Source organism: Phyllobates terribilis, unplaced genomic scaffold, assembly GCF_046119375.1.
Source record: "Phyllobates terribilis strain yellow unplaced genomic scaffold, ASM4611937v1 Scaffold_7__3_contigs__length_470593459, whole genome shotgun sequence".
Taxonomy (NCBI): Eukaryota; Metazoa; Chordata; class Amphibia; order Anura; family Dendrobatidae; genus Phyllobates; species Phyllobates terribilis.
The window spans coordinates 327,498,696-327,511,790 of record NW_027362767.1 but is presented as its reverse complement, the minus strand read 5'-3'; the positions used below and the strand labels follow the sequence as shown (position 1 = coordinate 327,511,790).

At 42.8% G+C, this 13,095-nt stretch overlaps 1 protein-coding gene across 3 annotated transcripts in view; it reads left to right on the top strand.

The window, feature by feature from the left end:
- Positions 1–13,095, top strand: part of LOC141154787 (neuronal PAS domain-containing protein 2-like) — a 212,568-nt gene that overhangs the window by 173,215 nt on the left and 26,258 nt on the right. For all 3 annotated transcript variants that reach the window (XM_073641197.1, XM_073641198.1, XM_073641196.1), the window contains exons 11-13: positions 2,177–2,283; positions 8,146–8,293; positions 10,511–10,592. In XM_073641197.1, the coding sequence (XP_073497298.1) occupies positions 2,177–2,283; positions 8,146–8,293; positions 10,511–10,592 (337 nt within the window). The remainder of the gene's footprint in view (positions 1–2,176; positions 2,284–8,145; positions 8,294–10,510; positions 10,593–13,095) is intronic.

The window sequence follows — 13,095 nt, the reverse complement described above, 5'->3', positions numbered from 1 at the left end:
TTCCCCACCCCTGATGAACTGGGTCAAAGTCATGGGGATCAATTGACCTAGAATGCCCTGCTGCTGGACCTGGAAAGAATATCTATTACAGCTGGACCTGGAAAGGGCATCCACCACTGCTCTGGAAAGGGCATCCATTAATACTGGACCTGGAAAGGTCATCTATTACAGCTGGACCTGGAAAGGGCATTCATTACTGCTGGACCTGGAAACCTGAAAAGGGCATCCATTACAGCTGGACTTGGAAAGGGCATCTACCACTGCTGGATGGTAGAAATGTATGAAGTTAAAGAAAGAGAAATTGGCACCAATGAGTGGCAGCCGGAAGATACAACATTGTAAATGGTTACTGGAAACTTAGCACATTGAAAGAGGCGTCATCGCCACGTCTCCGAGCTACGGCAACAACAACTAGCAGTCATCAATAGAACGGTTCTTCGCAGCTGGACAGAGAAAAAATTTTCAAGCGGTTTTTACTTGATTTTCTTCATCTTGAGATATTCATCCCATCTGATTAACTGCCAGGAATAAGGACAGACTCAACTAAATGTTGTAGTGTAGTGTAATGTCATGTTCCCTAGGATCAAAAGTAACTTAATTCTACAGTGCTTCAGCTGTCTTTAGCTTCCTAAGGCTATTGAAGATGTGAGATGATTGTGGAAGTTGTTCTGTTGTGCACAGCAACCTCAAATTTAATACTGTATGTTTTTCACTTAATTTTAGAAAATGCTCTGTAGAATGTATTGCTTGTTCGAAATTCCTGGATTCTTCATACAATACGACTTAAGTACCTGCAGATAGTATACTGTCCACTTTCACATCCCTTCTCACAGTAACTTGGAAGTGTGTGAAAGAAATAATCCGGCTGTAGATTGAATTACTGACTAGCCACAGGGTTTAGCCTTAGGTTTTGGATTAGAAAGGGGATTAAGTCCAGTGTGATTTGCCTGTATAAACCACATATACAGCTGTGGGTCTTCTTCATGAAATACTGTATGTTTTGTGTAATATGTTTATGGCTGGGCTTAACTGTGCAAACTTTAGTGAGTTTGTAGTTTAGCTGAGATCCTACAACGCAGCGAGAAAGTTAGTTCCTTCTAGAACAGATAGCTGTCTAATGACTGGTGTAAAGACTACGGCTCCCGGAATTTGGGAAATTCAGATACCCACATTTCGGCATGCGTCCAGTGTGATATTTGAATTGTGCATGGTGGACTTGAAGGGTCCTTCTCATCATGATAAATGGTTAAAATTGCAACGTGCTTGTAAAAAAACAAACATCTTTGCAATTTGCTTGTTATTAAAAATCTTTTCCATTCTCAAGAACCTGCAATTTATCAGTCATGGCCTGTCTCTTAGGCAAAGAATGCAGCGCTTACAAGCTCTTTGCTATAGAGCTTTCAAGCACTGCTCTAAAGCTGTGCAGATTGCTGGATCCGGCTTGCTTAAGGGTCTCTGCACTCTTTCAGTGCTACAGAGGAAAATATACCTCTGCTTGCTGTTCTTCCCAGCAGTGCAACCATGCTACAGGTTTGTACTGTCAATCAATCAGGAAGGCACTGTTCCCTGGCAAGCAGAAAGGTAGAAGGCTGGGGAGCAGCGCGCTCCTGAAGAATAATGTTGAGAAAAACTCTTTAATGTTACATCGGGCATAGCTGGGGTGAGGCTTGTGCCCAGGTGTCCCAGTGGAGTGAATGCAAACATATCTGTAGCGCTGCGCTCATCTATAGTGTGACGCCAGAATAACTCTCTTTAGGATACTGTGACCTAGCATCCGGTCAGCTCTGTGAATTTTACCCGTGTCTGCTGTGCTAGCAGCCAACCTTGCCGCCATTATTGTTTTCTACAAAATGATGGGGAAGTATATATATATTTATATAGCATGACATACAAGAGGAATTATGTTAACAGCAAAAAGATTTCTTTCTTTCATTCTTCTATTCTTTCTTGACACTTTAAAAAAATGTAGCACTCTACACATCTTGCATATCTTCTACTAAATGATGCTTATTACAGGAACATCGGCAGCACTTACCTTACAACTAAAAGCCGGTCAATTGCACCCAGTAATGTGTCCTGGGTGCTGCAGTGATGGCCGCTTTTAGTTTACGCTTTGTATTCTATGGTAGTCTATCAACCACTTCTGTCTCCATTAACATCACTCTTATTATTTCAGGGCTCCACCGATAATTGGCTATTTACCCTTTGAAGTGCTGGGGACGTCAGGGTATGATTACTACCATGCAGATGACCTAGAGCTCCTAGCAAGGTGCCATGTTCATTGTGAGTTATGCCTTAATTACTTTGTTTGTTAAAATTATAATATTTAATTTAAGAAACTGGGAGATATTTATTTATGATGTATCCTCAAAGTACGCTTATCATGTTGGGTATGGCCAAGAAATTATTACTTCCTGATTTTACAGCCCCCCGCCACAAAATTACTTTTTAACCATTATTAAAACACAAAGTCAGCATTTCTACAGCCCATTTCACACCAAACTTATGGGCTCAGATGGATAAGTTGGATAGAAAAAAAATAAAAGAAATCCAACATATATTGTGACTTAAGTTATGTTCACACTGAATTGTGGTTTCTATCTTTTTAATGGAAGTCACGTGCTCTGCCGGCTGTGTCAGTTTGTATCTGTCCTTTTTACACGAAGAAAAATAAAGTAGTCCTTGTGAATGGTGCCTTACAAATTAACCTTTAAATGGCCAAATCTATGGGAAAATAATATAGTTGAATATAGTTTTGGCATGTGTGTGAAAGAGAAACATCTGGATACCTTTTTTGCTGTATGAAATAGCACATATGGCTACATGTACATTATTCAATACACCAAGATATTAAAGGGGTTGTCTAAGGATCCTATAATCAGGAGCACACTGCTCCCCTGCTTTTCAGCTTTCTGCTTGCTGGGGGAGCGATGCGCTCCTGATGATTGACAGTTCAGCCTGGAGCCACAGCTGAGCCACTAGCCGTAACTGCCCGCTGTCTGATGCTACACTCTAAGGCAGCATCACCTTTGCAGCACCGGAGGAGCGCAGTGACAGCTGGTCGGATCCGGTGATATGGCCGCCTTCAGAGCAGTGCTTGCAACAACTTGGAAGCGCGTTCTCCTTGCTTAGGAAACTGGCCACCTCTGATAGACTGCAGGGATGGCCAGTAACCTAGGAAATAAGCTGTAAACTATAGAATTAAAATCCATTACCCTGTACAAAAAATCCAGGAAAGGATTTTTTTGTAAGGGGTAAATTACATATTTTATCCATTATCAGCCTCAGACAAACCCTTTAATTCTACTTTATATATTTCTTATACAATGAAAATGAATGGCATGGGTTGAACTATAAGCCTATCCCTTAAAGGGAATTTTTCACCAGGTTTTTGCTACATCTTCACAGAGCAGCATAATGCAGTAAAAGAAAAACTGAATCCAACGATGTATCACTTAGATTACTGGGTGCAGCAGTTGTGACACAATCATTGCTTTTAGATGTAGCATGTAGCAGAGCTCAGAAAGCTAACCCACTTACACCAGGCTCTTTGTGTACATTGTATAGTGACAGTGAGCTGCTTATCAGAAGAGAGGCGTGGCCGGACTAGGGCTCACTAGAGCTATAGTCTGGGCAGTGATAATCTCCTAGTGAGAAAACATTCAACAACAGCACACAGCCTAATAAGTGACACATCGCTGAAATCTCATCCCCTATCTTGTGCTGCCCTCAGATTACATAGCAAAAACATGCTGACAGATTCCCTTTAACTGTATGGTCAAAATGTACAGTAGTTAGAAAATTTTCCAGGTTTTTCATAAAACAACCAAACATACTTTTTTGTTGCATTAAAACATACGTTTGTGCAAGAAACACATTTTGGCTGGAATCACAAATGCCGGATTTTATGCCGTTTTGGTTGCACTGTTTTGTTTTGCAACATGAATTGATGTTCTGTTTTGTATCTACTCCCAGCTTAAAAAATTGCACCCAAACCTGCGATGTGACTCAAGGCATTAGGGCTTTCGCACATGGTCACATTATAGCTCCGCACATAGACACATAGTGATATCATTGCAGAAGCCTCCTGATTTCAACGAACTTTCTTACATTGGACGACTAGCTCAGTACATACCGAGCCCGACCAAGACTGTACAGCAATGCATGGAGGCTATACTATTCTATACTAAGGAGACATATGTAAGATGCCCAGGCGGTAGCCGTGGGTTGAGCTGCTGCTTCTCCACACCCTGGCACCCCACAAATAAACAGTGTCCCAGTCAATCATGTTGTGCTGTGTACAATGCAGTGTACTCACTTTCAGGCCTGAGGTCTTGGCTGCATCCACGTCCTTTGGTCCAGGATCAGCCGCACACACATCAGGGGACACCCGGTTCATTACAACAAATTCTACTTTACTGGACAGTTCAGATACAACAGTCTTTAACACGCAGTTTTGGGCAAGCACCTTCCAGTTCCAGTTTCATCAATACATCAAATTTCAAGCCTCTGCTTATGGTCAGCTTGGATTATCCCTACGCTTGATCCTCCTGTCAGCCCTAGGTGTTTCCCGTCCGACCCCACAGCACTCCCGAGATCCACTACGTTTCCCTCACGCATTTCCCCATCCGGCTCCCTCTGTTTGAAAAGGAATAAGGCACACTTCCCAGTGCCTCGTTCGGGCCATAGGCCCCAGACGTTACAGGAATGTCCCCAGGAAATTCGGTACGACCTCATGCTGTCAGAATGCTATGTGCTCCACGTGCCTCCAGCCCACCGCCACTATCTAATTAGACCTCTTTTTGCTTGACCTTGCACCCTCTCAGGCGGGGCTGGTCCAAAACATTTAACTGTATCTGTTCCTACAGTCTGTTGCTGGGACAAACTAACCTTTCACTTACATTCCAGCACACAGCTTACATTACTTTACTACTTTAACACTATACTAATAATACTTATACTATACCTATCACTTATACACTAATAGGCCCATCACTACATATCTGCACTAATGTTCCTATTTATCACTAAGTACTAAACTATACCCTATACTTTCCCTATAACTGAGCTGGGTGTACTAGAGTTACCTTAGGCATTACCAGTACAGTAGCACACAGCAGCATCAGTACTTATAACACTCTATGCAGTTTACATGACATATTACACATTTCACATCAAACAGTAAAACGCAAGTCAATATTCACACTACAATTGCTGTCTTCAGGGACAGGTATATGACAGTCCCTGTCACACCCCTGCACATACAACATACTGTACGAGCACTGACATAGAGACTTAATGCACAAGGTTATGCAACGTGCAAGAGCCTATAATCTCCTTACAGCTTGGTGCACGGTTTTTGGTGGGTGCACTTCTGCTGCAGTAAACCATCATGAAACTGAGAATGCAACAAATCTTTCCAAAGCTGTGCCCAAACGTGATGTGAACCTCGCCCTATCCTGCTACTGTGCCAGGGGGTTACTTATGCAATACAAATAAAGTGAAGGAATGCTGTGACAAATCCCAAGTGTTTAGTAGGATGCATGAAGATCAGCGCTGCAGCCGCTCAGCGTATGAGGCATCCGCTTCTCTTTAATGTCTTCTGACAATGAACCTCTGCCCAAGAACGATTCCATTTCAATTATTTTTCCATAAATCTTGCACAAGCTCTGCAGACGCCTGCCAGATCTAACCAACCAAAGCTTCATTAATTCTACATGAATTCTGACAAGAGGAGATGATTCTAGGAAAATCAATAGAAATTAAGCCCTTGTGTAAAATCTATAGGAAAGTACATGAAGACTAGGATTGGTGACATCGGTCAGGTCATATTTATATTATGTGATATATTCATGTTAGTAATAATGTATTGACTACAAGGTAGGAGAGGACGAGCCGTGACAGCGCAAAAAATAGATCAACAGCCATTTATTACTTATTATGGCCTTTAGTAAAGGGTGGTGCAACACAAATGACCACCACGACATTTGTCACCCAGTTCTAATTGCAGTAGTTTTGTTGGTCATCCAAATTTTTGACTGCTTGATAGTTGAGAACATCTCAGCGGCTTGCATGGCTGCTTTAATTTAAAAATGGCACCTCACTTACTCACAGGTTGTGTGTGGTACTGCAGCTCAACTCTATTCATTGGACTGGAGATGAGCTGCAATACCAGATACAACCTGTGACTAAGAGTGGCACTGTTTTTCAAAAAAAATACACGTTTTAAAATCCTCGAAAATGTAACTGCACATTTAGAAAACTTTTGACATGTCATATAGAGATGTTAGCAGTTTTGTTCTGTAGGGGCTCTGGGTGCTGAGACCCTCACCGATCGCAAAGATGGAGAGACTCTCCTCATAAACTGAAGACGGGCTCAATAACAAATTGGAAAATAAGAGAGGAAACAGTTTATGAGCATTTACAATGCCACTATTCAACTGAACTTACAACTTGAAGGGATGGTCCAAAACTAACACTGATTTAATCCAAATATCTATTTATTTAAAGAAGCACTCCCTTCAAAATTTGTATATTGCAATCATCATATATGCCACTGTGTACTTACAATTGCTCATTTTGCCTTTCTACCCAGATAATTCTTCTCTTTTCCATTAGGTCTTTGACATCACATGTTTAAAAACCGACTAGCTGAATCCTTCTGAACTCTGAACTCTATATAGAAACTGGAGGTCAATTTTCCCTGCATGAGTCATAAGTCACCGCAAAAGTCCCTGTCAGTGGTAAGGAGGGAGCAGCTGGGTCAGGAGTTCAAGAGGGAAATGATAAATGCAGAGAAAAGAGACTTCCTGTTTCTACATACAGCAGAGAAAAGAGAAGAATGAACTTGGTAAAAAGGCAAAATGAGCAATTGTAAGTACACAGTGCCATATAATATGGTGATTGCAATATATTAAGAGGATAAAAACTTTGATGGGAGGAGGAGGAGTGCTTCTTTAATGTAAAAATCTAATTACTTTTCTAATATACTTTAATTAAATATTCCCTACCCTGAAACAAAGCGCCATCAGTGACGTCCATTTCAGGTGCTGGGCTATTCTGTGTTGTACTGAGCATGTGTCAGTTGTCAATTTCAACGTATGCTCAGTAGGATCTTGTCACTGTGGAAATTTGTACAGTAACAATGCGCTCCCTCACCGGCTCTGATGAGAAATGACAAGCTGGCAAGAGAGCGCACTGTCAGTGTGCATTGTAAAGAGAGAACCCGGCAATCAGTGAGAACAGAGACCAGCCCCACCCCCAATAAGACATCACTTTCAGGGGCGGTGCTGGTCTCTGTTTTTTCTGCTTACCAGATTCTCTCCTTTCAATGCGCACTGACAGAGCATTCTCTTGCCGGCTCGTCATTTCTCATTAGACCCGGCGAGGGAGTGCACTGTCACTGTGCATTAAAAAGAATATTGCACAGTGACAAGATCCAACTGAATATATGTTGAAATTGACAATCCACTCATGCTCAGCAGAGCAGGGACTAGCCCAGCCCCTGAAACAAATGTCACTGATGACATTTCATTTTAGGGTGGGGACAGAGGCTGAAGCAGTGAGTGGAGCCTCTGTCCCTAATGATGTCTCGTTTGAGTACCCCAGAATGCACTGGGGGTTCTCAAACAAAATGTCATCAAACAGGAAATTGGTTAAAAAAAATAAAATAAAATAAAGCAGTTAGAGAATGTTTAATTAAAGTATATTAGAAAAGCAGTTAGACTATTACATTAAATAGACATTTAAGATTATATAAGTGTTAGTTTCTGACCACCCCTTTAATAATAATTAATATGTTGCAGAGCTATGTTTGCCAGATATGTCAGGGTTAGGTTTGTCACATAGTGATAGTGCTCTGTCTGATGTATCTAAGCGTACAGGTAATCCTTCTATGTATTCCCACGATAAATAATTCAGCCCTAAGGTGTTGAATATTAATTTACACTCTGCTACATCGGTAATAAATGGATTGTAGAACTTCTAAGAATTTTGTAAAGCTTCTTGATAACGGACCTTCTGTTTTTCTATTGTCCCTGATCTATTTTATGCTATGCTTTAATCCGATTCTCAGCATATTCTTGGCTGTAGTGTACCTTACATGTCTGTCGCTGATTATTTTGTTTTTCTTTCGTTGCCTATTAGTGATGCAATATGGGAAGGGAAAGTCCTGTTACTACAGGTTTCTAACCAAAGGCCAGCAGTGGATCTGGCTGCAGACGCACTACTACATCACCTATCATCAGTGGAATTCCAAGCCGGAGTTTATTGTCTGTACACACACTGTCGTTAGGTAAGAATTCCTCATCTTGTTGTGCAGATCGGTTTAGTTTAAGAACAGAATAGCGACACAGAACCCGATCCGGTGCCAAATCCTCCCAGCTGTTTGGCTTTGTGCTTTTCCTATTTTTGAGTCCTGTCTTGAATGATTTCTGAAGTTTTGTAAGATAAATTCAAGCTGAAAAACTCTGTTACAGAACATAGACTGGACGCCCGTGCCCACTGACAATACCAACTTATGGACCACTTAATATTTTAACGTTAAAGGCGTATTCTGGAAATTTTAAATTGACAGACTATCATTCGGAAAATTCATCAATATCATATCAGTGGCACTCTGACAGCTTTCTCTCTTACTACAAAGATTCATACATATCTTAGATCGATGGCCTGTATTAAACGGAATCAGTCAATAGGTTTTTGCCACTGAATCAGAGAGCAGCATAATGTAGGGGCAGAGACCCTGATTCCAGTGATGTGTCACTTACTGGGCTGCTTGCTGTCGTTTTTATAAAATCAGTGTTTTGTCAGCAGGAGATTATCACTAGAGGACCAGAAAACCTGCTGCCATGTAGTCCTCCAAATTCATGAGCTGTGTATAACTCCCCCCCGCCACTGATTGGCAGCTTTCTGCGTACACTGTACATGTGCAAAAAGCTGCCAATCAGTGGTGTGGGCGGGGTTACACTGAGCTCAGCATTCAGAGAACTGCTAGATCTGCGGCAAGGATTTTAGCAAAATTACAGCAAGGAGCACAGTAAGTGACACATCCCTGGAATCAGGATCTCTGCCCCTACATTATGCTGCTCTTAGATGTGGGAGCAAAAACTTGGTGACACATTCCCTCTACGGATACACCATCAATATCAAAGTCCTGGAAAATCCCTTTGATGTTCAACCTAGTTTGGATCTTTGGCTCTCACTCATAGAACTCCAAGGGCCCAATTCATCATTAGCTTGTTTTTTTGACATGTAATTTTTGCTGATTTGTTCATCATAGTGGCGATTCATGATTTGTGAGCAAAGCCAAAAATTGTCTTTTTTTTTTTTCATCTCTGACTTTTTTGTCACATTTTAGTAAGACAAGTCGCATTTTTAGCAAACTAATTGACCTACATAGAATGACTGCAGCTGGTGTGGGGGTTAAAACGTGCCTGGGAGTTGCACCAAATTTTGCAACTTTTTTTTTTTTTAAGGTGCGTTTGATGAATTAGTCTAGAAAATATGGAAAAGCCACATTGATGTAAAAACCAGAACACTAACTAAACCACAAGAGACAACTTAAAAAAGGCAAAAATCGTTGGATAAATTTCTTGCAAATCAAGAAGTCACAAATTGAAATGTTTTCCTGCAAATGCAATGATGAATTGGGCCCAAAATCCCATTGCTTCTCTTCTTACAGAGTCCAGTCACCTCTAGGGGGAGCCAGTGCAATTGGTTTTGTATAGCTGTTATAGAACTGTAAACATTTCTATGCACTGAGCTCCCCCTAGTGGCAGCTGCAGGAAAACGCTGTGACTGTGTTTATGAAAAGAGAATAAGCTTAGTGCCAGGTCCACTCCCAATACAAGCCCCATAGAAGTCTACAAAATGTCCAATGCTGATTTTAACATTGCAATATTGCATGAGCTTGGCTATTTCCAGCAGTCTCATAGATACTAAATGAATTGGACGCTAAGCATGCGTACCTCTGCCCTATTCAGCAAAGCACCGTTTTCAGGGTTATAAAGCCCCAAACTGAGAATCACTGGAGGTCCTAATAATTGGCTACCCAGCAAGTTATTCCCTATCCTATAGATAAGGAATAGCGTTTTAATGTCATTAAATTAGACATTTGGTTTTGCCAGCGGAGTCAGAGATTACTCCTTATGCTGCATATAGATACTTGAACCTGTGCAAATGCTCAGCCAGCGTTACATCTGGTATATAGTGCCCTCTAGTGACTGTGGCATTATAGAAAGCTCATAGACTTTTCAATGGTGTGATAGCATATGGTTGCCAGCAAAAAGATTTGCATCTAGGTGATATAATGTCATGAATGTGGAGAGCGTTTACTAATATATTCACCAGTCTACCGGTCCTGCATTAAATCTGCCAGGTCCAAATCACAGTATTTGTAAGGTAGAGGTAGCGGATACACAGTAGGTATCAGACTATGTCAATCTAACAATCATGGATATAGAGAAGACATATCCCACCCTTCTTATAACATTATCCTACCATCCTACAGTTATGCTGAAGTCCGAGCAGAGAGGAGGAGAGACCTGGGCCTGGAGGAGTCCGCCCTGGAAATTGCAGACTCGTCATTAAAGGTATTCTGCACCCATCGGTTTTACAGTTACTAACATTTAGGATTAGCCATGTGAGTGCTGGTTATGTCATTTATTTTTCATTAATACCTGCTGAACTTTTAGGGAATGATAAAAGTGCTCCATTAGCTCCGCCTTGCTATGTAATCTGAGAGCAGCACGTTGTAGGGACAGAAACCCTGATTCCAGCGATGTATCACTTACTTTACTAAGTGCAGCAGATGTGATAAAATCACAGTTTTCTCTGCTGCAGATCTAGCAGAGCTCAGAATGCTGAGCTGTGTATAACTCCACCCACATCACTGATTGGCAGCTAATTTTATATTGACTGAAAACTGCTAATCAGTGGTTGGGGTGTGATTGGACCAGGAGGCACGAGACACCTAGTCCTCTAGTGATAATCTCCTGCTGATAAAACAATGATTTAATTTATTTAGAAAACACACAGCCTAGTAAATGACACATCGCTGGTATCAAGGTCTGTGTCCCTACATCATGGTGCACCCAGATTACATAGCAAAAATCTGCTGACAGATTCCATTTAAAAACACGGTAGTAAATTTTCTGTCCATTTATGTTTAGAGAAATATATTTTAGGAGTACCTGGATTTACTCTTTGATACAGAATTATTTTAGGCAGGGGCTACACTGTCACTTTGATTACAACACAGGTCGCGTGGCCAAAAATCACTATTTGCCTTTGCTACTTCTCAGAAAAATCCAAGTTAATGAGGTTGCATTATTACCTACAATGCAACCAAAAAAATCCAACTGGTTCCAAGATTTTGTGACTTTCTTGTCGCTGTACGTAGCAGCTCACAATGCAACCCTAGTCATTCGCATTATGCTGCGATGTAGCGGCATCACACACCGATCTATGGCTGCCCAACCGGTATCGCCCTGTCATTTGCATTATGCTGCAATGTAGCGGCATCACACAGTGATCTATGGCTGACCAACCGGGATCGCCCCGTCATTTACATTATGCTGCGATGTAGCGGCATCACATAGTGATCTATGGCTGCCCAACCGGTATCGCCCCTAGTTATTTGCATTATGCCGCGATGTAGCGGCATCACACACCGATCTATGGCTGCCCAACTGGTATCGCCCCGTCATTTGCATTATGCTGCGATGTAGCGGCATCACACAGCGCTCTATGGCTGTCCAACCGGTATCGCCCCGTCATTTGCATTATGCTGCGATGTAGCGGCATCACACAGTGATCTATGGCTGCCCAACCGGTATCGCCCCGTCATTTACATTATGCTGCGATGTAGCGGCATCACACAGTGTTCTATGGCTGCCCAACCGGTATCGCCCCGTCATTTACATTATGCTGCGATGTAGCGGCATCACACACCGATCTATGGCTGCCCAACTGGTATCGCCCCGTCATTTACATTATGCTGCGATGTAGCGGCATCACACAGCGCTCTATGGCTGCCCAACCGGTATCGCCCCTAGTTATTTGCATTATGCCGCGATGTAGCAGTATCACACACCGATCTTTGGCTGCCCAACTGGTATCGCCCCGCCATTTGCATTATGCCGCGATGTAGCGGTATCACACACCGATCTATGGCTGCCCAACTGGTATCGCCCCGCCGTTTGCATTATGCTGCGATGTAGCGGCATCACACACCGATCTATGGCTGCCCAACTGGTATCGCCCCGTCATTTACATTATGCTGCGATGTAGCGGCATCACACAGCGCTCTATGGCTGCCCAACCGGTATCGCCCCGTCATTTGCATTATGCTGCGATGTAGTGGCATCACACAGTGATCTATGGCTGCCCAACCGGTATCGCCCCGTCATTTACATTATGCTGCGATGTAGCGGCATCACACACCGATCTATGGCTGCCCAACCGGTATCGCCCCGTCATTTGCATTATGCTGCGATGTAGTGGCATCATACAGTGATCTATGGCTGCCCAACCGGTATCGCCCCTAGTTATTTGCATTATGCCGCGATGTAGCGGTATCACACACCGATCTTTGGCTGCCCAACTGGTATCGCCCCGCCATTTGCATTATGCCGCGATGTAGCGGTATCACACACTGATCTATGGCTGCCCAACCGGTATCGCCCCGTCATTTACATTATGCTGCGATGTAGCGGCATCACACAGTGTTCTATGGCTGACCAACCGGTATCGCCCCTAGTTATTTACATTATGCTGCGATGTAGCGGCATCACACACCGATCTATGGCTGCCCAACTGGTATCGCCCCGTCATTTACATTATGCTGCGATGTAGCGGCATCACACAGCGCTCTATGGCTGCCCAACCGGTATCGCCCCTAGTTATTTGCATTATGCCGCGATGTAGCAGTATCACACACCGATCTTTGGCTGCCCAACTGGTATCGCCCCGCCATTTGCATTATGCCGCGATGTAGCGGTATCACACACCGATCTATGGCTGCCCAACTGGTATCGCCCCGCCGTTTGCATTATGCTGCGATGTAGCGGCATCACACACCGATCTATGGCTGCC